Below are 27,087 nucleotides of genomic sequence, written 5' to 3'. Positions count from 1 at the left end.
TTGGCATCTTCTCCCTTTGTTTTTTTTTTTTTGCGGGGGGGGGGGAGGTGTTTTATCTGTTAAACATAAAACAATCCTCCAGGCACAAAATGGTCTTTCGATCCTTGGCCAGGTGGTTCAGAGTTTGGAAAACAGGTAAAACTTATAAAAAACTACCTAAGGACCTTTGACTTTCTTCTGTATTAAAATGGAAATATAGGAGGTGACAGAAGTACTATGAGTTACTAGCTACAATGACAGACTAATCATGCTGATCTATGGAGCCAGTCCTGCCATTCCTGCATCAGTTCTGTCGTTCATCCCACTAGAGCGGTGGTCACCAACCAGTAGATCAGGATCTACTGGTAGATCTTGGAGCCTCTGACAAGTGATCCTGACTGGTTTGGCCGAGGCGATCAAGTTCCTACACTTCAGCTGCCCCTCCCCCCACTGCTGCGCATCTCCTGCCCCTCCTCTGGGAGTCTCCTGCTTTCTGTGCAGGGCAGGGGAGGGAAAAGAGGGGTGCTGATGTCAGGGTCCCCCCTCTCCCATTCTGTATCCTTTCTCCACAGAGCAGAGAGGAGGCACAACAGGACCAGGGATGGAGTTTGCTGGCTGCTTTTGGGAGTGGTTCAGGGCCAGGGCACGGGTGAGCCTGCCTTAGCCCCACTGCACCACCACCCAAGAGCCACCAGCAGTGCCCAGATGGAGCCCACATCCCAAACTCCTACCCCAGTCATGAGCCCCCTCATACACCCCAAGCCCTTATCCTAGCTCTGAGCACCCATGCATCCAAACACCCTCCCAGAGCCTGCACTTAGAACCCCCTCCTACATCCAACTGCCTGCCCCAAGAGCAGCTCAGAGCCCCCCTCACACTCCAAATCCCTAAATCCAAGACCAGAGCCTGCGCCCCCAACCCTCTGCCCCAGCCTGATGAAAGTGAGTGAGGATGGGCAAGAGAGGGAGGATGGAGTAGGCAGGGGCGGGGCCTTGGAGAAGGGGTAGGAAGGAAGTGGGGCAAGGGTATTTCTAGATGAGGTAGATCTTGGGTTGCACTTAAATTCAAAAAGTGATCTCATGCTTAAAAAGGTTGGAGACCCCTGCACTACAGCAAAGCATTTTTGTGTTTTGCAGAATAGGGATGGACCGAAGCCCTTGCTTAAATACTTGGATGAAGTAGGGCCTCAGCGTTAACACAGACAACATGGCTATGAGCCCAGTAGGATGTTTTCTGGGTTAAGCTCTAAGCAGGAACTGTAGAATTTCATTCTGTATCTGCATGCTTTCGAACGACAGTATAGTGGCAGAGATTAAGTACAGATATTTTTAAGGACGAAGCACTTATTTCCTCCCTTCACCACAACCATAATTAATTCAAGCTTACCAAGTGCCAATGTCTAGGACTCAAGTATGTGTCAATATACATACCACTACATATCTGAACTCATAAACCCTATCAATATATATTACATATGATATAAAGAAGTTCAGTCCAGCAGACTTTACCCAGTTAAATCTGGCAAGGGTTTATTTGATGAAGAACCAGTGGATATGTCCGCACTGCAACAGAACACTTCTGGCTGGCCCTGGCCTGTTGGCTGGGTACGCAGGGTTAACAAATTGCAATGTAGATATTTAGGCTCAGTTCTTGGCCATCGCCCCACCCCCCGCCTCATGGGAGTCTCAGAGCTTGAAGACCACACTTAGCTCAGACATTTACATTGCAAGTTTATGGGCCTGCAGCTTAATCCCCATGAGCCCAAACCAATTGTCCTGAACCAACCACAGGTGTTTGCAGTACAGATTTCAGAATTTGGCTCAAGTATGCTAATAATTACAGGCCAACATTTGTAAACATGGTTGTCCCAAAGTTAAGCGCTTACATCTTTTTGTAGACATAAATAAAAGGGGCCTTCTTCTGAAAAGTACTGAGTAGCCATGGCACTCATGTATATTCCTTGTAGTTCCTCCACACCTCTGAAAGTCAGGCTGCTTTAAAGTAGGTGCCTCAAACTGGCTGCTTAAAGCTGGCCTCTGAAACTCAAGTTCAAACGTTTGAAACTACAAACTGTTTCTCTTAGGGTATGTCTACACTGCATTCCTCTTTCGAGAGAGGAATGCAAATGCATCTGAGCGAAATTGCAAATGAAGTGCAGATTTGAATTTCCCGTGCTTCATTTGCATAATCGCATCTGGGCGCTATTTTGAAATACCCTATTTCGAAAAAAAACACTATCTAGATGTGGTTATTTTGAAAGAAAACCCTTTTTTCAAAAATTACCCTTACTCCTTAGGTTTAAGGGTAATTTCAAAAGAAGGGTTTTCTTTCGAAATAACTATGTCTGGACAGCGTTTCTTTTTTCGAAATAGGGTATTTCGAAATAGCACCCAGATGCGATTATGCAAATCAAGCGCGGGAAATTCAAATCCACACTTCATTTGCAGTTTTGCTCAGATGCATCTGCATTCCTCTCTCGAAAGAGGAATGCAGTGTAGACATACCCTTAGAGAATTAAGGGACTTGATCTTCACATGTACTTTCCAAGCACTGCTGTGCATGCAAAGTTGATCCAGTGCAACACCCAGGGAAAAGAGACTGGGAGTAGATTGGGAGGAGAAGGTGAAACCTTGTGATACTCAATCCTATCTTAAACCCTACTTTCAAAGTGACCAAAATTTAAGTCAGTTCCATGGACAGGCAAGAGTCTCCTGACACGCACCTTGCTTGGGATCAGCCCAAGCAAAAAGGAATCTGTGTTTGGAGACTTTTCCAACATAAAAATGCAACAAGAGATCATTTCAAAACAATAATCAAGTATTCTGAACTGGTGAGAGGGTGACCATCATTTTCTGAATAAACAACTTGAGAAGTCTGAAAAATGTTGTAAAGGAGTTGAGTGAAATACAGCTGCAAAGACCTCAAGATACAGCACTCAGGGTGCACAAAAACACAGTGTATGCCCAACCTATCAATACGTTGCCTTTACAGTAGATGCAGTAGAATGCCTACATTTGTCAACAGTTCCACAGCGAAATTAGCCAGGAGCTTCACAGTCATTTGACCACAGCTCTACTTGATGAAAAGGACCTACTGGTTGTCCCTTATAGGGCAGGCTCTAGAATAACAACTCTAGTACAAAATTTTAAACCCACTGGTAGAATTTTCTCACAGGGATATGATTTCTTATTATACTCTATAGGCCAGTTTAAAATTCCATAGAAAGGAGATCATTCTCTATTAAATTCTATGGGGTTTTAGAATAATCCAATTGAATTGTTATAGAAACCTACTTGTATTTCAAATCTAGAAAATGCTGTAGGATTTTTCCTTAAGGGTTATCGCAGAACCATTACATCTTACTCGTTTCAGTTTTACAATGATGACAAGTTTACCACAAACAGAAATAATTGTCCCTGCCCCTTCTCTAGGACATTGCCTTGCTACACTGGCTCCTCATTGCCAATCCTTTCTTAGACAGCTGTTAACTTAGCTTCCTTCCCTATAGGGAGGCAGGACAGCCTGACAACCAGGGAAGCCTTTCCTTCTTGCTGAAACTTAAGTCTCACCTTGCCCCACCTCTCTCAAATCAAAAGAGAGGTTCTTAAAGGCCACTGCCAGCCTTTAACTGGCCTCAGGTGTCTCTAGTTAGCATGAGGTAACCTTTTACTGCTCATAGGGAACAGGGCCTTCACCATTCTAGGGCTGATAATTATCTGCCCTCTATCATTCTCTTATATCTGTCAAGATTTGTCACATAAAGCATAGTGCATATTCATTTCTATCCTGAGAACCTTGGCTTCAGTTGAATTACACAAGGTCAGAAATGGACCTGACTGTTGCAAAACTGACATTCAAGCCGCATGTTGCCATTGAGTCATACTGCAGAAATGTCACAAGAGTGGCTGCCCCATGTTGGCTGAATGCTGGAGTTTTGAACCAACATTCAGTTTACCTTTTATACTGGAGCATTTGTTTGCACTGTAGAACTTGAAGATAGCTCATTGAAAAGACCCTGGCGGAGACAATTTTAGGGAGTTTTTATGTCACTACCAAATAAGGCACAGTTGTTGACACACCAGAACTGCCTTCAGCGTGAATTGTCCCAAAGTAAGTTATTCATCTGGGTAAATGAGGACAACAGTAAAATCAAAATGACTCTTTAACAGGCAGTGGAAGGGGGGAAAGTTCTGAAACAAACCCAAACTTTTAGGCTCTCTTTGCACACCTCAAAAGGATTTACTGAACCAGGTAATGTTACAGAGAGTTGCAGCTAAAGTCCAGTTTTATATTCTATGTAATCATCTCTGTACAGCTGTACCAAATCTGGGACCAAATGCAACATACACAACACACATGGGATTTTTATTTTAATAAACATCTGGAGCCATACGCTCATCTGTGTAAGTTCCATAAAGTGAAGTTAAAGCCCCCTTTTTGATGACCCAATCGCTGGCGCAATCAGAGATGGTTTTCCCTAGTCTAATATAGAGCAAAATCAGGAATGCCCTAGATTCTGCTAATCTGTAATGTTCCCAGTAGAGCTGTTACACTAGTTGAGAATCAGTCCTGAGCACTCCAGCCTTTCCCTTTCTGGTTCCCAGCATGCTCCCCAGCAGGGATTGAAGGTGTTCCCACATGCCCTGGAACAGGGGACAGCATCTGTCCTATAAGGAGAATTTACTTTTTAAAAATAATGTAGGGCAGTGTTATTTTTAAAAAGTTGACAGCAGTGCAAACCTGAAGTGTTTAAGCAAAACAGTAAAGCAGCAGCTAGTGGCAACAACATGAGAACACAATCTAATCTAAGGAAGTTTGTTTCTAATTTATCGTCTTGATTTTGATGGGCGGTGGAAGCCTCTCAGAACATTCTGTTCTGCTCCATGTCTGGGGGTATGTCTACACTACCCCGCTAGTTCGAACTAGCGGGGTAATGTATGCATACCGCACTTGCTAATGAAGCCCGGGATTTGAATTTCCCGGGCTTCATTAGCATAAGCGGGGAGCCGCCATTTTTAAATCCCCGCTGCTTCGAACCCCGTGCAGCGCGGCTACACGGGGCTTGAACTAGGTAGTTCGGACTAGGTTCCTATTCCGAACTACCGTTACTCCTCGTGAAACGAGGTGTACCGGTAGTTCGGAATAGGCACCCTAGTCCGAACTACCTAGTTCGAGCCCCATGCAGACGCGCTGCACGGGGTTCGAAGCAGTGGGGATTTAAAAATGGCGGCTCCCCGCTTATGCTAATGAAGCCCGGGAAATTCAAATCCCGGGCTTCATTAGCAAGTGCGGTATGCATACATTACCCCGCTAGTTCGAACTAGTGGGGTAGTGTAGACATACCCTGGGTGCATACTCATGTACAAAAAGCATAACTGGTCACTGCACATAAATATCTAAAGTTACTGGACCAAATTCACCTACGGGGAGCTTGTCTGAAGACACTGGAGTTATGTCAGAAATGAACTGACTTCTCACAAAACTAGGTGATTGGACAACAAAAAGGCAAATGAATTTTAATGTTGATAAATGCAAAGTAATGCACATTGTAAAACATAATCCCAACTATAGATACAAAATGATGGTAACTAAATTAGCTATTACCACTCAGGAGAGAGAGATCTTGGAGTCATTGTGGATAGTTCTCCAAAAACATCCACTCAATGTACAACAGCAGTCAAAAAAGCAAACAGAATGTTAGGGATCATTAAAAAAGGGATAGAAACTAACACGTCTTACTGCCTCTGTATAAATCCATGGTATGCTCACATCTTGAATACTGTGTACAGACGTGGTTGCCTCATCTCAAAAAAGATATCTTGGCATTGGAAAAGATTCAGAAAAGGATAACACAGATGATTAGGGGCCTTCATATGAAGGGAGATTTAAAAGACTGGGACTTTTCAGCTTAGAAAAGAGGAGACTAAGGGGGGATATGATAGAGGTCTATACAATAATAAAAAAAGAAAGGAAATGTTTTTCACTTGTTCCCATAACGTAAGAACTAGAGTATCAATATTTCCCTTCAGGTATGTGTAGTTGGTCCCTTGTGTCTCAGATATGCTTTGGAATCATTTGTCCTTTTGAACAAGTTCTGTTTGGAGGGAGATTGACAGCCCCCAACATAGTAACCTCACAAGCCCCTGAGTGGGTCACAAACCCACTCCCAGTTTGACAATCGCTGGGATAATGTGAATGCGAGTAATATTACAAAATGAGTGCAAACAGGAAAGGGGTCATTGGAAGGGGACAGAAAATCCAGGGCATGTTTGGTAGCTTATCTTTTACGTGTATGTTCTTCCGGTGGAGTATTGCGGTGGAGAATAGGGATGTAAAATCCTGTTTTATCAGTTAACTGGATAAATGTATTTAACCAGTTAACAGCTTAAACGGGGGCAGGTGGAGAGGTGCGCAGGGGGCTGAGCTGGAACAGCCTCTCAGCACAGCTGGGGGCTGCTCTGGCTGGGCTGGGCCCACTGCAACACATTATGGGCAGGCGGCGGGTGCCCTGGGCAGACAGTTTAATTGTGCCCCGGGTTGGGGGAGGGCGCATGAGCAGCCCCGCCCTCGCACCAGCATGTGGGGGAGGGCGCGCAGAGCTGGCGGTGGCAGGACACACGTGCCAGGCCCGGCCCGGCCTGGCTACCGCCGCTGGCGCGCAGCCTGGGGCCGCCCGGGGCAGGCCGAGCCTGGCTGTGTAGGACCCCGTGGCCGCAGGGGGAAGGACACTGCTGGCCGGTGCTGCGGGGGCTAACACGGCCCCCACCCCGGGTGGCCGCTGCAGGGTGGCCGCTGGGAGCTGCTGCCCACGATCTGGGAGCTGGGCATGTGGCGCCTGATGGCAGCTATAAAGGGTACTGTGCCTTAATCCGGTAAGGGTGATGCTTACTAGTTAACCATTCACATCCCTAGTGGAGAAATAGTGGAGAGCAGTGAGCCCACAGTTCAGTTTGGTCTTGATATCTGATGAGGGCTAAAACCTGTACAGTAGATATTTGAAAATCTGAGGGTGGATTTTGTGCAAAAGCAAGATGTGTATAGCCACCCTAGCATTGTGCTCTGTGTATCTTCTCCCAGGTCACAAAGTACAGGCTCTTCCTTCCCATCCACCTCACCCCCCTGAAAGGAAAGAAAGCAAGCAAACAGCCCTTAGCTTTTGAGCAATGGTGTCCCTTATTTTGGTAAATATTTCCATTGTCCCTAGGGAAACAGTAACCGGGCCAGTTGAAAGAAAGCTGGAATACAACCAGTTTTCAACATTCGGAGGCACTGATGCAGAGCCTGGTTCTTTCTGCTAGATTATTTATGGGTTGAAAGAGCCACTGCCTTTAGTAGCATCCTGTTGTATGCTTGTCACTGCTAAACCTCTGCAGTCATCCAATTAGTAAGATATTGGAACAAAGGCACGTTTCATGATTTGTTTACATGCACGATTTGTAAAAAGCATCACATGGAACATCTGTGAAAGTCCTACTGAAGCAAACAAAAGTAAACCGCAGTTGGGATTTTCCCATTTGTGGCTTGATAGGGGAAGAAAAACAGAAATTTCCTTGAAAGGAACCTTAGCAAAGTATTTTCTTCTACTTTTTTTGTTTAATGTTAATTTCTGAATTCTGTCTCTCCACTGCCCCAAATGATGGTCCCTCTTCATTGTTACAGTCTGGGGCATGTCAGTGAACTGTGATTATGAATCATTTGAGCTGCAGGAAAGTGATGTTACCGATGGTGATCAGAGAAGGTGTGGGGCCTTTATTGGATGAGGGAGATAGCCTAGTGACAGATGATGTGGGAAAAGCTAAAGTACTCAATGCTTTCTTTGCCTTTGTTTTCACGGACAAGGTCAGTTCCCAGACTAATGCACTAGACAATGCGGTATGGGAAGGAAGTGGACAGTCTGTGGTGGGGAAAGAACAAGTTAGGAACTATTTAGCAAGGCTAAACATGCACAAATCTATGGGCCCGGATTTAACACATCCAAGGGTACTGAAGGAGTTGGCAAATGTGATTGCGGAGCCTTTGGCCATTATCTTTTAAAATTCATGGAGCTCAGGAGAGATCCCGAATGATTGGAAAATGGCAAATGGAGTGCCCATCTTTAAAGAAGGGAAGAAGGCAATCCAGGGAACTACAGATTGCCTTACCTCAATCCCCGGAAAAATCATGGAGGAGATCCTAAAGGAATCCATTTTGAAGCACTCAGAAGAGGGGAGTGATCAGGAATAGTCAACATGGATTCACAAAGGGCAAGTACTGCCTGACCAATCTGAATAGCTTCTACGATGAGGTAACTGGCTCTGTGGATATGGGAAAGTCGGTGGATGTGATATACCTTGACTTCAGCAAAGCTATTGATATGGTCTTCCACAATATTCTTTCCAGCAAGTTAAGGGAATATAGATTGGATATATGGACTGTAAGATGGAGAGAAAGCTGGCTAGACTGTCGGGCCCAACGGGTAGTGATCAATGGCTCGATGTCAGGTTGGCAGTCGGTTTCTAGCGGAGTGCCCCAAGGATCTGTTCTAGGACCAGTTTTGTTCAACATCTTTATTAATGACCTGGATGAGGGGATGGATTGCACCCTCAGCAAGCTTACAGATGACACTAAGCTAGGGGGAGAGGTAGATATGATGGAGAGCAGGGATAGGGTCCAGAGTGATCTGGAGAGTTTAGAGGATTGGGCCAAAAGAAATCTGATGAGGTTCAACAAAGGCAAGTGTAGAGTCCTGTACTTGGGTCGGAAGAATCCCAAGCATTCTTATAGGCTGGGGACTGAATGGTTAAGTAGTAGTTCTGCAGAAAAGGACCTGGGGATTACAGTGGATGAGAAGCTGGATATGAGTCAACAGTGTGCCCTCGTAGCCAACAGGGCTAATGGTATATTAGGGTGCATTAGGAGGAGCATTGCCAGCAGATCCAGAGAAGTCAATATTCCCTTTTATTCAGCTTTGGTGAGGCCACATCTGGAGTATTGTGTCCAGTTCTGGGCCCCCCACTATAGAAAGGATGTGGACGCATTGGAGAGGGTCCAGCGGAGGGCGACCAAAATGATTAGGAGGCTGGAGCGCATGACCTATGAGGAGACACTGATGGATTTGGGTTTGTTTAGTCTGCAGAAGAGAAGGGTGAGGGGGGATTTGATAGCAGCCTTCAACCTTCCTGAAGGGAGGTTCCAAAGAGGACGGAGAGAGGCTGTTCACAGTAGTGACGGGTGGCAGAACAAGGAACAATGGTCTCAAGTTACAATGGGAGAGGTCTATGTTGGATATTAGCAAAAACTATTTCACTAATAGGGTGGTGAAGCACTGGAATCAGTTACCTAGGAAGATGGTGGAAAAACCTCCCTAGAGGTTTTTAATTCTCGGCTTGACAAAGCCCTGTCTGGGTTGATTTAGTTGGGATTGGTCCTGCCTTGGGCAGGGGGCTGGACTTGATGACCTCCTGAGGTCTCTTCCAGCTCTATGATTCTATGATCCAACATTGGCATAAATAACTAAATAAAACTTTAGCACGCAGTCTTGGTTAAAATGATTTGGAAGGGATGCCACTCAAGTCCTTTAAAACCAGTTTGACAAAGATACCCCACGGATCAACCCAGTACTAGGATGAACTTGCTGTCTTTTCACTCTTCCTTCTCTGAGAAGCATACTTCGGAGCATGAGATCCCTACAATGAGGAAGAAACACTGCAAACAGTCCGAAAAAAAATTAGAGTGAGCGCCAAGCTAAAAATGATTCATCTCTCTTCTTAGCAAGCTTCTCACTTTGTTATTTCATGTTACACACCAAACTTAGGCTTGATCTTCACTACAGAGATCTGCTGGCAAACCTAGACTGTGAAAAATTCACACCTTTAGGTGACATAGCGGTGCAAGCAAAACCCAGTGTAGACACAACCATCAAGATATAGTCTGTTGTCAAGATTTGGTCCTGCCATGAGGGCAGGGGACTGGACTCGATGCCCTCACGAGGTCCCTTCCAGTCCTAGTATTTTATGATTCTATGATTCTATGTTGAGTAGACACAGTCTAATTAGAGTCTTTGTCACACACTTTAAAGGTTTTTGTCTCAAATCTCAGGCCTTTTCTACACAAAGTATATCCCTCATAAACCTTCTATCCCCCACCACACACACATACATTCCCTGGGACATGGTTATTCTGATATAAATGTGCTTAGCACTGATAAAGGCTATTCCCATATGGGAAGGAGATTGAGCAACGCCAATGTAAGGCACGTTTATACCTGCATCCCTACTATGCATTTGCTAAAGTGAGTCCTTCCTCTGAGGGATGTGAGTCCCAGGGGTGTTGCAAAGCAAGATCACCTTGCACTTACTCCCCACAACAGCAGCGCTTGTCCCATGGCACTGGCAGGGCATGGCTCCCTGCTCCTGGCATTGCAACCTGAACCTGGCACACAGGATTGCAACACTGCTTACTCAAATTTGGCCCAGCCAAGCCTGAGTGTCCCACAGGCCAGGTCACAGCACTTGGAGTAGGGAGCCAAGTCCAGCCAGCTCTGTAGGCCAGGTGTCATTTCAACAGGAACAGGCTTTATGGGTCAAGGCAGGGCAGTCCCATGAAATCTAGGGCTGTTGGGAGGTCTGACACTAGGGCTGTAATGATATAACTGTATCAGTCAAGCAAACAAACAAAAACACCCCGCCCAGCCGACCTAGTTATATTGGCACCATGCCTACGACCTTCAAGATTTACATCTATATCTGTGGTGGGAAGGGAGTTGTTCACTTATCAGAAAAAATAGTGGGCTAGTTCTTTAAATGCTTTTGCTGTGTTAGTCTGGGAACATTTCACCTAACTGGTGCGTTTTTGATAGCCTGGATCTGTCACCGCTAATGCATGAGAGCAGCTTTGATTCCTGCTACTGTGTTACTCTTCATATGTTCATTGAGCCAGCCATGAGCCGCTGCTTGCAAGGCAAAGTTGTGCCCTGCAGGCTCTTTCCTATATCCACCTGGCACTGCTTGAGAGATCATCCCCAGTAGTCACTCTTCTGGTCTTAGGGGAAGCAGGGAATTCTGTGGGACTGAACAGAAGCCAAGATTTCCCAATTTAATGCTGTTTGTTGATGAATGTCATGCTGTGAAGTGTCTGTGATAATATAACAGCTACACAGACATACCTATTTGGGATGCTTGCTCTTCAGGAGGAGTTGTTTGCTCACAGAAAAACATGTTGCTTTTATATTATTTCCACATGAAATAAATGCTTGTGAAACACACCTGATAGAAATTGGTGGATGCAGATAGCAATTTTAAATCTGAACCCACATTGGTTAATTTTTATACACACCTACCCTGCCCAAACCATGCCCATAATTTCCTAGGGCAGATCTGCCATACACACAGGATGCCTGCTAATACGGAGACTGTGGTTAGATAGAGAGATGCAACTAAAGATCTGAGACAGTGCTAGCAACATGCCAGTCCCCATGAAAAGTACTGCCTCTAGGAAATTAGAAGGCTTACACCAGGGCATAGGTCTGCCTACACTAGTGGTAATAGGGATTTAAAATCCCAGTTAATCAGTTAACTGGTTAAAACTTAGATGTAACTGGTTAACCGATTAAGCGGGATCGTGCTTTCTCCTCCCTACACATGCACAGAGAGGCCAGCAACAGGAGCTAATAGCTGTGCTCGTGGAGGGGTCAGATCCTGCTTCTCCCCCACTCCCCACCCCTGCGTGCAGGGCAGCATGCTTCTGCTCCCAGCCAGCAGCTCCTGATCCCTGTGGGGCTGAAGTAGCCCTCCACTCGCCACGGGCCATGGGCAGGGGCTGCTCCCAGGTACGGTTAACCAGTACCTGGTAAGCATCACCCAGCAACCTGAAAATAGCAGTGCAGACATTCCGGCTTGGACTGGACCCTAATACCCAAAGAGAGGAAGAGTCTTCAAAAGAAGGCAGATCTGACATCAGAGGGTAAATACCAGGGAAGGAGATGAATTAAGTTAAGCATCGGTGTGGACACTTGCACAAGTGGATATAAATGTTCTATCGACAAGTTTTGGCTTCAAATTAGATGAAGGTTTTTAACCATCAAAGTAGTGATGTTCTGGAAGCAGAGGAGCGGAGGGGCAAACTGGCTTCAAGGCCGAGTTTGATAAATTTATGGAGGGGGTGGTCTGACAAGATTGCCTACAATGGTGTGTAGCTGATTTCTGACTGTTAGCAGCAAATATCTTTCGATAGCTGGTGCTGGGACACTAGTGTTGCTACACAGTCATTCTGAGTTACTACAGAGAATTCTTTCCCAGGTGTCTACTTGCCAGGTGTTGGTCTAACTGATCACCATATTTACGGTCAGGAAGGAATTTTCCCTCTGAGTCAGATTGGCAGAGACCATGGCGAGCGGTGGGGGGGAGGGTCACCATGCACTGCAGCATGGGGCATTGGTCACTTACAGGTTTAATCTAATGCAAATGGAGACTTCTCTGTAATTTGGAGCCTTCCTGAAGGTTCTGCTGGACTGAAGGACATTGGCAGCCCATAAGATCATGGCAGGCCAGAGAGGAAGCTTTGGTAGCCCAGATCCACCCACAGGTCATATTTTGCCTTCCCCTGTTCTGTCCCCATTTTGATATAATCAGAGGCAAAGAAGTCACAGAAATAAGTGTAAGGCTCAGATTTATTTTTTATAAGAAGCTGCTGTTAAGGAAGGGCAAAGGGAGCTTTTACTGCATGTTTCTTGACTTTTATCAGCTTTATTCAATTCCCTTTTCATCATCTGGTTTTACTTTTAATAAATAGATTTACTTATCAATGCAGCTAATAACCACTTAGATTATTAACATGGAAAAGCCTTTAAAATTCAGATTTACCTTTCACTTTATATGCTCTGTATTTATCTTTTGAACTTCACTCAACTGGGACAATGAAAAACTCACTAGTCAGCTTCACTCTGTTTATTGTCACTCTTTAATCAATTTCATTTTTTTAAATTTTTCAGGAATTAGCCCAGTGCTGCCAAGGTTGTTGTTGTACATGTTTTAAAAGTTTCATTGTGTTTTTTTCAATAATACACAGAAACATATCTGTTGGTCTAAGGTGTTGTGAAAAGCTTGACAATCTAAACGTTGGGTCACATTTAACCAGATGCTGACTTTTTAATTGCAAGAGCTGTGGTCTCCTTCTTGGATGGGGGTGTTAAACAGTGCAAATTGCCCTTTAAAATTAATTTCATCCTGCCTACACTGCAGCATCCTTTTCACACATCCTACCTGGTGACAGTGACGTTACATGGAACCTTTACCTGCCAGATGACTCGTCTTTTCCGTGCATAACAGCTACAAAGTTTTAAAAAAATAAAAGCACTGTAGCTGCCCTAAAAGGAAAGAGGAAGCCAGAACTCTGAAGTGTCGGTCAGAGAATCTTGTCCTGCCCCGTGATGCTTCTTCCTGTCTCAGTTTGTGAATTTCCACCTTCAACCTACTCTCCGTTTATAATGCAACACATGTGAGGGTAGAACTGTTTAGTCTCCTTGTGTCACTGCAGTGGATTGTAGCAGCAGACAGAGTCATGCTGTTTCTCCTTTTCTCTACAGTTCGCTGGAGGTAAAAGAACTGTGGCTGGATACCATCCTCTGGTAAGCCCTGTTCTGTCTATAATATTCATTCTGTACATTTATTTTAGAGTTAGTGTAATACTAAAAATTTAAACTGCATAAATTATGCTCTGGAAAAAAAAGTCTCCCATTTGCATTGTCCCTGTTGTGCACAACTGATTGAACCAGTTTAGTGTCATATTTGGAAATTAACGCTGATGTAAGATTTGTGTTTTGTTATATGGTCTGGCTATCAGCATTTATTATCTACTCCTTGCAAGTATTGAAAGCAAAGAGTTCTTTTTTAAAGAAAGGCTTACCTATGATAAAAAGAAGTAGGTTTTGCCCAAGAAAGCTCATGATACGATCTACACGTTTTGTTAGTCTTTAAGGTGCTACTAGACTATTCGTTGTTTTTTAAGTTTTTCCTGTTATAGACTAACTCGGCTACCCCCTGAAGCTTTTTACCTATGATAGTTGTACTAAAAGCATTACAGATACAATTTCAAATCCATAATGATGTTCTATAGTTTTCTAAGGATAGAGAGATTGTTTGACTGCTTATTTCAAGATATATTTTAAACAATATTTTGGATTGCAGTAGAGACACAAAAGAATGGTTAAATGTTTTGGTGGATAATCATTATTTCTTTGTCCATTCATTCTGCACAGGCAAACAAAAGAAACCAAGGAAACCAGAATCACTAAAGTTCCATCAACTAAATTCCTAATGAAGGTGTTAGGTAGCTGCAATGCTGTAAGTGCATTTAATGAGCCAATTGATTGAATTTAGAAACATTCATTTTACAAATAATGTTGGAATAGTTTCTCACATTTTGTATTTGTTTTCTTTTTTAGCCAAAACCTCTAAATATCAACAATATGGAGTCTTTGATTGAGTGCCAGTCAGAGGTAAGCAATCCCTAACTCTATCCATTTCCTAATGTATGGTCATGTGCCGCGCCCTGGCAAACGTGGGGCCAGATTCTCAGATGGTGTAAATCAGCATCATTCTACTGCACTCAGTGGAGTCTGCTGATTTACACAAGCTGAGGATCCAGATATTGTCATCAATTGTGCCTCGTGTAGCTATTACTCCTAAAGATCAAATATGCAACAGTCATGATGTTTAAACTTAAACAAGCTTCAAAAAGAGACTGAATATATTTAAGGGTATCAAATATATCCAGAGTTATAATAGTTAATGAAAACATGTTGGAATGTCTCAGGGTTTAAGCAGATTTTGAACTATTAGAACTCGGAATGAGCCCTATGTGGAAGGAAGAATATCCCACGTCTGCTTACTGAAGGGATCTTACACCTTCCTCTGAAACATCTGATGCAAACCACTCTTGGGGATGGGATAACGGACAATGTGGACCTTGGGTATGACCCAGTCTGCAAATTCCTATGTTCCTAATAACAACTTAAACTTATAGGACTGGATAGTTTTATGTCATACAGAGCCTTTGTTTAATTGTTGGACTGAATAGTTAACTGTGATGCTATGCATTTTTCATTTTGTATACAAAACATATCACAGGCTTTTGAGATACAGATGTGGTTGGCTGGTTTGGTTTTTTTAAGTAGCTGCTTCCTAACCAATTACCATTTATTTTAGGGAGATATCAAGAAATGCCACTTGTTGGAGTCTTGTGATAGTGAAGATGGGCTTTGCCATCTGATTGGTGAGTTGTTGTGTGTGTTTGTTCGTTTTTTCAAAAAAAGTCCTCTTACATAAGTCTTGAAAGCTGGTACAGGCAGTCCCCGGGTTACGTACAAGATAGGGACTGTAGGTTTGTTCTTAAGTTGAATTTGTATGTAAGTCGGAACTGGTACATATTGTAAGGGAAACTCTAGCCAAACATTTCTCCAGAGCTCAGTTTTATTCTCCCACACCTCACTTCCCTCAGTCCTTTATTCTCAAGCTGAGGTGTCTGCTGAGAAAAGCCGCTCTGCATCTCCCTGGTCTGCTGGGGGGGGGGCCGCGCTAGCTTCGCGTCTCCCTGGTCTGCTGGGGGGAAGCAGCTAGTGCAGGGTTGCCTCATCCCGTTTGTAAGTAGGGATCCGATGTAAGTCGGATCCATGTAACCCGGGGACTGCCTGTACTTCTCCAAAACTAAAATTGTTTAAGATAGATAGATAGCTAGATAGATAGCTAGATAGATAGATAGATCTAGAAAACAGAGTTTGTTGTTAATTGATAATTATGCATTTTAATATCACATTATGTGACATCTTTTTTATCTTCATTTTGTCTTCATTATCAAGACTCTAGTAACACACATAGCAGATTTTCCATTTCAGTCTGAAGTTGGGATATTTGACTTCTGCAAAGAAGGCAGCTTGTTTAGAACACTCTCCCAGTTATACTTTATGGGAAAAACATATGCTTCAGTACCCCATGCTCCTCAAATTCACAACATGCTACCATGTTTAAGATCCAGGTTCAAATCCAATTATGGGAGATTTCGGAACCTCAAACAGCAGATGGCTAAAAATGTTGTTCTTATCCTCCAAGCATGTGTGCTGTGTTTTAGGCATCCCCTTGTGGCAGACTAGATCAAAATGTGAAGTCTAAGAGCAGGCATTGGCTAACTGAGTCCCTGCATTTGAGTTGCTGAAGCATGAACAGAGGGGATTGACCTAGATATGGATACAAATACCCATTTGGACCTACCTTCTATTCAAACTAGTTGCCACAAAGTTGATAACTCATGGCTTACATCCATAGTTGCATCCAGTGGGCCAGCAACAACGCATATGCAGTTGGGCAGAGATACACCCAACCCCAAGCAGAAAAAAGTCTATATCTACTAAAGTAAAAAGGCTCAGTGAGTGATCAATGAAAGGCATTGAACTCTGGCATCCATAAGATGCAAGATATGAAAGGAGGTGCTAGTAATCGATGTTTTGCAAGTTGCTGGAAAGAAAAAGGCCCCACTTCCATGAACCCACTAATAGGGCCATTAAGCAGGGTCAAATAATGTAGTAAAAGAAAATTTGTAACACTGCAAACCACAGATCTGGGACTATCAAATCAACCCAGAAAAGCAGTCCTTGGGCTGCATATTTTCCCCGCAGTAAGTCTAATGCTAAGAGGAAACAGTGAGTGCAACACAGAAACAGGAAAATTGTTGTTTTACAGGGATAATCAGGGTGTTACTGTTTAGTGATTTGTTTCCTTGATAACTTAGCTGTCTTTCAGGTTAGTTTTGCTCCATTTAGTATGTGTCCTTGTTTTAATATGTATGATTGATATTATTTCCTGTGTCATAGAGCATACCATCTCATATCCACAGTAGCTTTCTCACACTGACTTCTATCTTATTTTTGTTTTGCTTTTGTTTGTAATAGATGGTAATAAAAAAAGAAAGAAGGTGATCTCATGGCCCTTTGCATTGAGATGGAACTCTACTGCATCAGAATCTTCAGGACATTTAGAACCTGATCTAAAGACCTCTCTGTTTGATCAGCCTCTGTCAATTGTCTGTGGTGAAGACGACACACTCCCCAAACCTATACAGGTAAGCAAACAGCTGGTAGAAGAGTCGTTTAGTACTTCTTATGTGTAATGAGGATCAGTATGTCCTACTGGTTAGGGCTCTAGACTAGTATTCAAAAAGCCTCTAAAAACATTTGTAAAGTGTTTTGAGATCTACCAATGAAAAGCACTGTATAAGTGCTTCATATTAATATTTGTGTGCACATAATAGTGCTACTTAGCAAGATAGGAATTTTCCTCTGTTCTAGAAAAGCCCAGTCCTTCAACTCCCATTGTCTTCAATGAGAATTACCCATGAGGATTGCAGAAATAAGAGCATTTTAAAAACTGCATGTATTAGACCATCAAAAAGCAGTAGAACAGCTATAAAGTTCAGGGTGCTATAGAGGCTTCATTGAACTTACTATGGAAAGGGGGGGGTCATCAAGAGTTCAGATTCAAATCCAAAGCTTAAGGGTATCCAGATGGGAGGGGTTGGATTCAGCCCCTGCAGCTTGTGTTAGAAATGTGGTCCACTGGTAAGGGAGTCAGGAAAAGCGAGTTACCTTCTCGATCATGTCATTGGCTGCTTTATATTGAGAAAGTCATTTCACCTTTAATTTTTTTTAGAAGCCTAAAGATGTTATGAGTCACATAATTATCTGACAAAACCATACAGCTTTTGAGCAAACACCTTCTGACCAACACAAATGGTTCCTCATTAACACAAAGGAAGCATACATTGAGGTTTTTTTCAAAATAAGCTTGACTGGGCATTGACTATGGAGGAGGGGACAGAACCATCAAGGCCTAATTCATCTCTTGCTGGAAATCAGGAATAACACCAATGAAACTGAGGAGGCAAAGCGAGAGAAAAATCAGGCCCTTAAAGTGTAACATTGCAAACTCACACTAGATGGCATCTCACTTTTAAGAACAGTGCAGCTCCCAGTTAAACATTAAAATACAGTATATCTATCTTTATGCCCTATATGGCCGCCTTTACCATTTTCCCATTCCTGTATGTGTGTTTCCTATAGGATATCCTTACTACACTGTACTTGAAAGGACCTTTCACTGAAGGAATATTCAGAAAAGCTGCCAATGAAAAAGCACGCAAGGAATTGAAGGAAGAACTGAATTCAGGAGGAAAAGTTGACTTGAAAAGCAAACCTGTGCATCTGTTAGCAGTGGTCTTTAAGGTAAATTCACCTGATCTTTCGCTGTCAAAGTAGATTTCTAACAGGAATTGGAAAACTAGTAACTAGAACAGATCCTAACCTGGAACTGAAATGAAAACCAAAGTGAAGCTATGCTAAACTTTTTAAGCTTCAGAAAAAAACTGATAACCCTGTCCATTTCTTATTTCATTTTTCTGCCATTGACTTGCAATTCCTATGTGATCCTAGACAAGTCACCTTATGGTCTCACTTTCCCCCATCACCACCACCAGAAAATGTGGATAACTATATTTTATTTTTCTTTGTGAAGCACTTCATGTTTTTTGTATATATTTATAGAACACACATGAAAAGTTGTGTGTATATGTATGTGCCTCATTTACCATGTAGCTAAAATTGTTGAGCATTGTGCTGAATCAAAGTAATGGTCATAATCAAAAGGCAAGAAATGTCTTTATATTCATTCCATGGTAAATGATATTATCCAAATGCTGATCCAAAGATCTCTTCATTGTAGGATTTCCTCCGAAATATCCCACATAAACTGCTCTCATCTGAACTTTATGATGAATGGATGACAGCAATGGAGAAGCAGAGCAATCCTGACAGAATTGAAGGATTGAAAGAGTAAGTTTTACAGTCAGTCTCGTTGATATAAAGACTCCAGATCCAGTGACTTTCCTGGAAACATTTCCATTTCTGTCATTTGTAGAAACTTGGTGCATCTCCTCCAGTGATTAATTTTGGAGTGAAGATGGCACAGAACAACATTTCTCTGGTGACAATATTTCCTAAATGAATTTGAGATAGATTTAAAAAATAAGACCTCCAGAAGAATGAAAAAAGCAAGCTTGGAATGTTTTGGTGATTAAGGCTGTACATCAACAGTGGACAGTCATTTGGGGCCTCATCCAAAGCCCATTGAAGTCAATGGAAAAATGTCATTTAATGTCAATAGGATTTTAACTTGATCCTGGGAAAACAAAGGAAAATTTGTCATTCTTCTGGGGGGAAAACAGAAAAATGTAAATTACAATTAAAAACTTATTTATATGAAATAACTGTAAATCTACGAAACATAACTTTAGCAGTGTTAATAATCAATATTATTGAATCTCTCCAGTGATATTTCTAGATTGGATATAATTTATTAGCATTGTTAATTTATTGATAAAGTGCAGTATTCTACTGCTTGCTTACTGGTCAAGACCTTATGGTTAGCCACGTAGTCAGCTGCTGATGGGGATTTTTGAACGGTAGTTTTGTAAAACCAATTAAAATAATCACGTTCCTCTTTTTAGGGGAAGTGTCGGCCCAGCATGAGCTCAACTGAAACTTGTTCACATAAAGAAGAGGTCATTGTAACCTGCTTAATTTTGCATTTTTTTCATGTTTCTTAGGGTTGCAGACAAATTACCACGGCCAAATCTTCTCTTGCTTAAGCATTTGGTCTTCGTGCTTCACCATCTCAGCAAAACCTCTGACGTCAATCGGATGGATTCCAGCAATCTTGCTATCTGCATAGGTCCAAACCTGCTGACTCCAAAGCAGGATGAGACCTTACCACTCGAAGTCCAGAAACAGCTGAATGACAAGGTTAGTTTGTCTTCCCTCCTCTGTTATTCCCCAGTGTTCTCACCTTGCCTAATCAGTCCTTTACCATTACTATTTGCCTTCAAAATCAAAGCAAGGCATCGCTACCAATCATTTCTGACTCAACCCTTCACTGAGCTGTTCAGAAGCAGGTCTTCAAGTCTCCTTGTCTCATCATCTACACTGAACAAATAAGATAGCTTAGCATACACGCAATTCATCTTTCCAGGTTCTGAAGACAAATGTACTGAACACGTATATATCAATAAAATACACAGTGTACTTATATTTCATGTACACACATACAATTTGAGTTGGAGTCTACAACAGAGAATTAAGTCTTGTTAGATGAATCTGGGCAGATCCATATAACCATAGGTTCAGGACCCTTATTCCAATGTGGCCGATTATGCATCCTGAAGTTAACATTTGCATAAGTCCTTCATTGTTCAGCATGGATCTGTTCAAAGATACCTTGCTGGAATTCTTTATAAATGAGTGGCTTAACCTAACATTGTAGCAGTTAAAATAAATTAGTTAGCATGGATCTTAAACTGCAAAATAAAAACAAAATTAGTGCCAGTTATGTTATACAATTGCCAGTTGAAATATTTTGATTAACAAATACTTATTTTATTTGCACAGGTTAAGACATTAGTGGCATTCCTCATTGACAACTACTTTGAAATATTTGGGGAAGATATATCTTTGCTCTTCAGTCCATCAGCTGATGATTCACTAGAATACACAGACAGTTCCACAGGTACTGTGATGTGTTTATGTACTTTACATATTGCATGTAGTGGACCCCCTCCAGATTTGGATAAATAGCATCCCTGTCTGTATTTATGCATGGTATCTGGTCTATCATGTTTATCTTAAAATGCATTAAGATTGTATTGAAAGTGCAAAGATTTTTTTTATTGAAGCATGTTTTATATGTAGGAAGTAACTTACAATGACAATAGCCCACAAGGCTGCATTCATTCCCAGTGCCAAACATCAGCTGCTCATACAGTTTATAAAATCATAATTATTCGTAGCCTCTCATAGGCCTCTATGCTGCAAGGTGCTGTGTGCCCTCGGTTCCCATTGAAGTCAGTAGGAATAGAGGACACTCAGCATTCGCAGTGTTGAGTCCATAATGATCATTAAATGTCCTCTTAGTGTAACTTCCTGAGGTCCAAATGTCACCCTCTCTACATGTGTACCTTCCAATGGTGTCACATCCAAGGGCTGAGTTCTTACCTTATGTCTGTTTCATTACTGGCAGCTCTGTAAACTATCAAGGAGGGGATGGTTCCAGGGCCTTATCCCAAGCTCTCACAGAGCATGCCCAGTGTTGCTTGCTGTCCCTTTCCAAAGTCCATCCGAGCAGCTGCCTGAGGCCAGCTCCTTCCCTAAGTTAAAATAGTTGCTCAATCCCATAGATTTTAAAATGACCCTCTATCCTTTTTGATATAAAAGAATTAAGAAGATTGTTCATAAAAAGAACAATGAACATTGAAACAAATGTGCCATATTTGGAAGCTATAGAATATAGCAGTAGCTCATAGGAGTTTCTTCTTTTCTGTTTGTTTTCTTCTATCCCCATTCAGAAAATTGTTTACCTACCTTTTTCCCTGTTTAGCCCCCTTACAAATATTATGCTTCAGTTAGTTGGGTATACACCTGAATTTAGTGAATTTGTCAGATAAGAATTCTTGAGATGTTAGACTGAATTTCATGGGTCAGATCCTCAACTGGTACAAGGAGATGTTGTTCCACTGGAGTCAGTGTACATCAGCTAAGGATCTGACCCTGTAATTATCAATAAATGGAGATCAGTACATCAAAATAGTTATTTTCATGTTGGTTTTGCTCAGCATGTAATGTACTAACAATTTCTTCCTCTCCCACAGAACTGTTATCTCCCACTCAGCAAAATGACTCTGCTTACGACAGCACTGACCCTGAGGCTGAATGCAGTTCCAGCATCTCTGAAATCAAGCCGCTCCAGAAGGCCACAGGGAGAACCGCTAGCCTGCGCTGCAGAGAGACACAGTGCCAAAAACCACAGGGCCTCCCCGCCTTTGCCTCTTCACTGACTGTTTTTAAAAAATCCATAAGCACACAGGATAGGAGATACTCTGAGCCAGACATGTCCTTGCAGGACTCTCTTGAAGGCAAAATAAGGAGCCAGAAGCTAACCAAAAGCGAGGATAACTTCACCATCCAGCAGGAACAGCTGGGGCTGCAAGGTCAAGAATTGGAAAAGCAACTGCCAGGGCAGTTTTTTCCTGGAAGTCGCTATAGGAATAAAAAGCCACCCCACCTAAGTGTGAAAACAAATTTGCCATCAGAATTATCAAGTGGATCATTGCCAAAAACATCCTCCAGCTGTTCCTTGGATAGCTCCTTATCCAATTCTGATTGCTCTGTCTTTACCAGCTCACCATTAGTTTCTCCTTCCAGCCCCAAGAGAACCTTCTTAACCAGACCCCAGTCCTTTTCTACCAAGACTGCAGATGAAATTGCTAAACCCAACAGAGAGATCAAAAAACACTCCATGTCATTTTCAGTTGTTAGCAAGAAAGTGCTTACAAAAACCCAAAGTTGGGAGCCTGGAAAAACCATGTGCTTTCAAAGAAGCAGCTTCAAGCAAAACTCAAAGAAAGAAAATCAGTTTTTACGCAGAACAGTTGAGGAACCCTGTACCATCAACAGCAAACCATTGCCTGTGGTACCTCAAACAAGGTCTTCTTTCAGGTCAGCTGATGAGGTGTTTAGAGAAGTGGACCAGAAAAATCCCGGCAAACCACCATCATATGAAGAGGCTACTAAAAACTGCCTGGCTGCTAAGGTCCCTTCATACAGTAGCTTAACAGTTCAGAATATGAGAGCAACTGTGTCAAAACAAGACTCTTTTTCTCCTCATCCATGTCTCAGCAATGGAGGGGTTACAACAGAGGATCTACCTTGTGACAGACATTTTGTGGTAAATGATTCTCGGGGACAAACTGAAACTATTGACATTGCTGTAAATTCCCGGGTAAGTTTACCTGTAACCCCTCGAGTTTATCGTCTTAGGACTATGTCTGAGTCCTATCAAAAGAACAAACAAGAGTGTCTGATTCGACGATGCAGTCAGCCAGTCTTTGAGATTGACCAGATCAAATATGCTAAGGAATCCTATGTTTAAATAGACTGTGTGCTCTCAATACAATGTACAAAGTTAACGTGGTATAAATAGATATCTTGCAAAACATTGTCCACAACATTTTACTTTAAAAGGACCAAGATTAAGCTAGCTTGACGCGAACACTTCTTTTGTATAAAGCTTTTCGGAAACTGAATGTCAGCTTAATGTATTGTGTTTTTCCAGCTTTGAGTGTGTGTGGTGCATTATAATGTTGAAAAAGTGTATATATTGCACATATTATGTTACATTGAAAGAAAACAGAAGGAATGCTAAAGTTATGTGATAAACCATGTTGTTTTTCTATACTTCACAGTCACTTTCAAGGCTGAGGGGGCCAAAACTTAACCCACTAGCCTTTTCTCCTATAGACATATGAAAGCATTGTGTAATTTGCTGTATGTTTTTTTCCGATAACACAATCTATCAGTCTCAGAACATGTTCCATCATCAAGTCCAGTCTCACCCTTGCCTAACGCAGGACTGCTCCTCACAACATATTTTTCTAGAGCTCTGTCTGGTTTTAAATGACTCAAGCAATGTTGTTTCCACCACTTACCTTGGGATACTCTTTCACATGCTAATAAACCTCACTCTTATGAAGTTGTTCCTACTATTCACGCTACATTTCCTTTCTCTTGATTTTTACTTCATCACTACTAGTTATACTACTATTTCCCCCCAAACAACCTGATAGCTCTTTGAAACCTACCTTGAAGAACATTGTAATTATATAACATACTGGTCAGTGTCTTTTAATCTTATGCACATAAAAATGACTGGAAGTGTAATGTGTTTTCACATGTATTAGCTCATATTTTAAAAGCACTTATCTCCAGTTTATGGTTCAATGCTTTGAATCAAGGCTGGGGAGACTTTTTGGTTTTTACTCCAATGTAGTTTCACTACAATAAAGCACTTTTTTTCTGCATGACTAATTGTTATATTTTATTTTGTGGTCTCTCTTCTTATAAATATTCACACACTATCTCCCTAATGTGACATACCCAAATAACAGAATAGCAACTAGCTGCTAATTATTGCTTGTCATTACTACTGTTATTGCAGCTTTCAAAAATTGAGAATTACATTCTGAGGGCCAAATTCACCTCTACCAAGGAACCAGGTTATGCTGGCACAAAGCAGCATTAGTTATGGGTAGCGGTAAGGGCTGCTACTGTGGGAAAAGTTGGTAACATTTGCCAGAATGTTGGTGTAGGCAGGGAGATGCCAGAGTGCTGAGTCAGCTGCATTCCAGAGAATCTACCCCTACAATGCTCTCAGGAATTGCAAAATTTTGCGTTACAAGTCACATGAAAATTGGTGTTTTACCTGAAGTTCTAGCTCCTGGACACAACCTTTCATTTGTAAAACCTTAATATTCTAGCACAACGATGGGCAACCTAGGGTAGTGAGTGGGCTGCATGAGTGGCCCTTCTTCATCTCATTGGGCTGCAAGATAGTTGTAACCAAGACAGTCGTAGTTTTGCTAACTACAGTTGTAACCAAGAAGAAGGTAGTTTTGCTAACTACATTTGCATACCTAGAATTTGTGGGGTGTGCTGATTGAATCATAGCAGCACTTGGATTGGATAAAGAGGAATTATACAGCCCTCATAGTCAATATATACAGTCCACACACACCTTACTTCACGTGCCCTTGCTTTACATGCTTGTCACTTTAGTAATACTTATGCTGCGTCTAGACTGGCAAGTTTTTCCACAAAAGCAGCTGCTCTCAATTCCAGGGCCCAGATCCATTCCAGTCTTGGGCTGCCATACCAGACAAACTCCAAGGCTGCAACATGCTCAGTCACGCTGTGGAGATGGCACGTGTGTGGGTCCGTCACAGCAGAAGTTATGAGAGGTTTGGGAATGCTCAGCGGGGACAGAACCTTGAGATTTTAGCTGCTAGTCTGTACTGATCCTGTGTAAACTGAAATTATTCAAAGGTTCATGACAGCTAAATTTTGGCAGCTTTTCACAAGAACACCTAAACGTACATCCCTCGCATACAAATCACACCCTGCCAAATTTCAAGTCCCAACCCCAAAGCATAGGGATGCTAAAGTTTTTCAAACAAAAGATCATAATTTTTTAACATGGGCAAAAAAAATATATTTTCCCTAGCCTTGGTTTCAAAAATGACTGGAGGGGGGTTGGGCTGAAATGTTCCAGAAAATTTGGAAAGCACAGAAAACTTCATCCCAAATGGTTAAAGTTAAGCAAAGTTAGAGGCAAAACAGTGTCATATAATGGGAAGTACTGGGAAACTTTAATGATAAGTGGTTCTACCAATCCCACATTGATATTTAGATTAGATTATAGATATGCACACACTTTTACAAAGGCTATATAAAATGTTTTTTCAAACACTGTTAAAGGAATGTTAAAACCAAAATTAATCTTGGCCAACTTGAGAAGATACACTGTTATGTCCACATACACTGAGATGAGAATCATTCAACCCAAAATTGCTTGGTCCAGAATTCATAGTCATTCTTTCCCACCATAGCCAACCTAGTGGGAGCCAGCAGAGGAAGAAAAGACACATACATGCATATGCCAAGCAGCAATTTCTAGGTCATGGAAGAGAAAAAAACAAATATTCACGAAGTCCAATAAATATCTAAACTGAGACCTGGAGCTTAGCTGGAAAGCATTGTGTGCTCCATCCTACAGCTCTGTAGTGATCCTCTATAAGCCATATAACTTCCCAAAATGATTCCCAGAGCATATCTTTTAGAAAAGCATCCAATCTTGATTTTAAAATATCTACATGGGGAACAAATATTAATAATGGAGTCTTCTATCTGGCAGCAAAAAGTATAACACAATCCAATGATTAATTATTCTCATTATCAACAAGCTACTCTTTCTTTCCAGTCTGAATATATCTAGCTTCAACTACCAGCCACTGAAACTTGTTATACCTGTCTGAAAGGATTGTTACTGATTAATAGTACAGCATGGAGACATTTGTAGTATGTAATTGCATCATCCCTTAACCTTCTCTTTGTTAAATTAAATAATTCAACCTCTTTGAGTCTATCAATATAAAGCACATTTTCTAGTCTTTTAGACATTTTTATGGCTGCTGTCTGAACATTCTTTTTGAATTTTTAGCATCAGAACTGGAGGCAGTGCCAAACACAGAAGTAAAATAACCTCCCTATCCTATTTATGTATCCCAGATTTGCATTAGTCCATTTGACCACAGCATGTCACGGGGGGTTCATGTTCAGGTGATTATCCACCACAACTCCCAAATCTGTTTCAAAAACAAGGAGTCCTGTGACACATTAAAGACTAACAGATTTATTTGGCCATAAGTTTGTGGGTATAAACCACTTTGTCAGATGCATACGTTTTACAATCTTTTTCAGTCGTCGGCTCCCGGGATTGAATCCTCCATCTTGTAAGTGTGACCTACATTTTTTGTTCCAAATGCATACATTAACATTTAGCCATATTAAAATACATATGTTTTGCCTGTGCCCAGTTCATTAACTAAATTGCTCTGAATCTGTGATTTGTCCTTTTTATTATTTACCACTACCCAGACTTTAGTGTCACCTGCAATCTTTATCAATGGCAATTTTATGTTTTCTTTCAAGTCATTAATAAAAATGCTAATAGAACCAAGAACTGAAAACTGTCACTGAGAGACTCACTAGAAGTATAGCTGTTTGATGATGATTCCCCTTTTACAATTACTTTTTGAGACTTATCAGTTGATACACATTCAATGAATTAAAAATACCTATGCTAATTTTATATCATTCTAATTCTTTAATCAAAATACCATGTAGTACCAAATACAGGCAGAATGTGCATCCAACAGGACTTTTTGCAGCTAAAAAGGTTCCCCCGCATCTTGGATGCTACAGAACTGGGTGCTATAGAAAACCCAAAGATAAATAAAAATTAGAGTGATATCACAAGCCACTTTTTCTTTATCCTCACCAAAGCAATGTCATCTTGTACCATGATCTTTGGGACCTTTCCTATTATGTTTTGCTCTTCTCTGAGGCAAGGCATTGTCAGTATAATGAAGCACACCACTTCTTGCTATCTGTCCAGTCAGAATCATGGAGTAAAAGTTCTCTAT

At 41.8% G+C, this 27,087-nt stretch overlaps 1 protein-coding gene across 8 annotated transcripts in view; it reads left to right on the top strand.

Annotated features, from left to right (window-relative positions):
• The window catches only part of TAGAP (T cell activation RhoGTPase activating protein), a 97,505-nt gene extending 72,414 nt beyond the window's left edge, over nt 1–25,091 (top strand). For all 8 annotated transcript variants that reach the window (XM_075924555.2, XM_025180660.3, XM_025180658.3 and 5 more), the window contains 10 exons: nt 13,541–13,582; nt 14,213–14,297; nt 14,399–14,452; nt 15,162–15,228; nt 16,898–17,067; nt 18,065–18,226; nt 18,723–18,832; nt 19,606–19,801; nt 20,444–20,561; nt 21,700–25,091. In XM_075924555.2, the coding sequence (XP_075780670.2) occupies nt 13,541–13,582; nt 14,213–14,297; nt 14,399–14,452; nt 15,162–15,228; nt 16,898–17,067; nt 18,065–18,226; nt 18,723–18,832; nt 19,606–19,801; nt 20,444–20,561; nt 21,700–22,979 (2,284 nt within the window). In that variant the 3' untranslated portion in view covers nt 22,980–25,091. The remainder of the gene's footprint in view (nt 1–13,540; nt 13,583–14,212; nt 14,298–14,398; nt 14,453–15,161; nt 15,229–16,897; nt 17,068–18,064; nt 18,227–18,722; nt 18,833–19,605; nt 19,802–20,443; nt 20,562–21,699) is intronic.
• Nucleotides 25,092–27,087: the final 1,996 nt, after the last annotated feature.

Source organism: Pelodiscus sinensis, chromosome 3 (genome assembly GCF_052426305.1).
Source record: "Pelodiscus sinensis isolate ZL-2025 chromosome 3, ASM5242630v1, whole genome shotgun sequence".
In the NCBI taxonomy this organism is placed as follows: Eukaryota; Metazoa; Chordata; order Testudines; family Trionychidae; genus Pelodiscus; species Pelodiscus sinensis.
The sequence above is the reverse complement of the archived record's forward strand: the minus strand, read 5'-3'. Positions and strand labels throughout refer to the sequence as shown.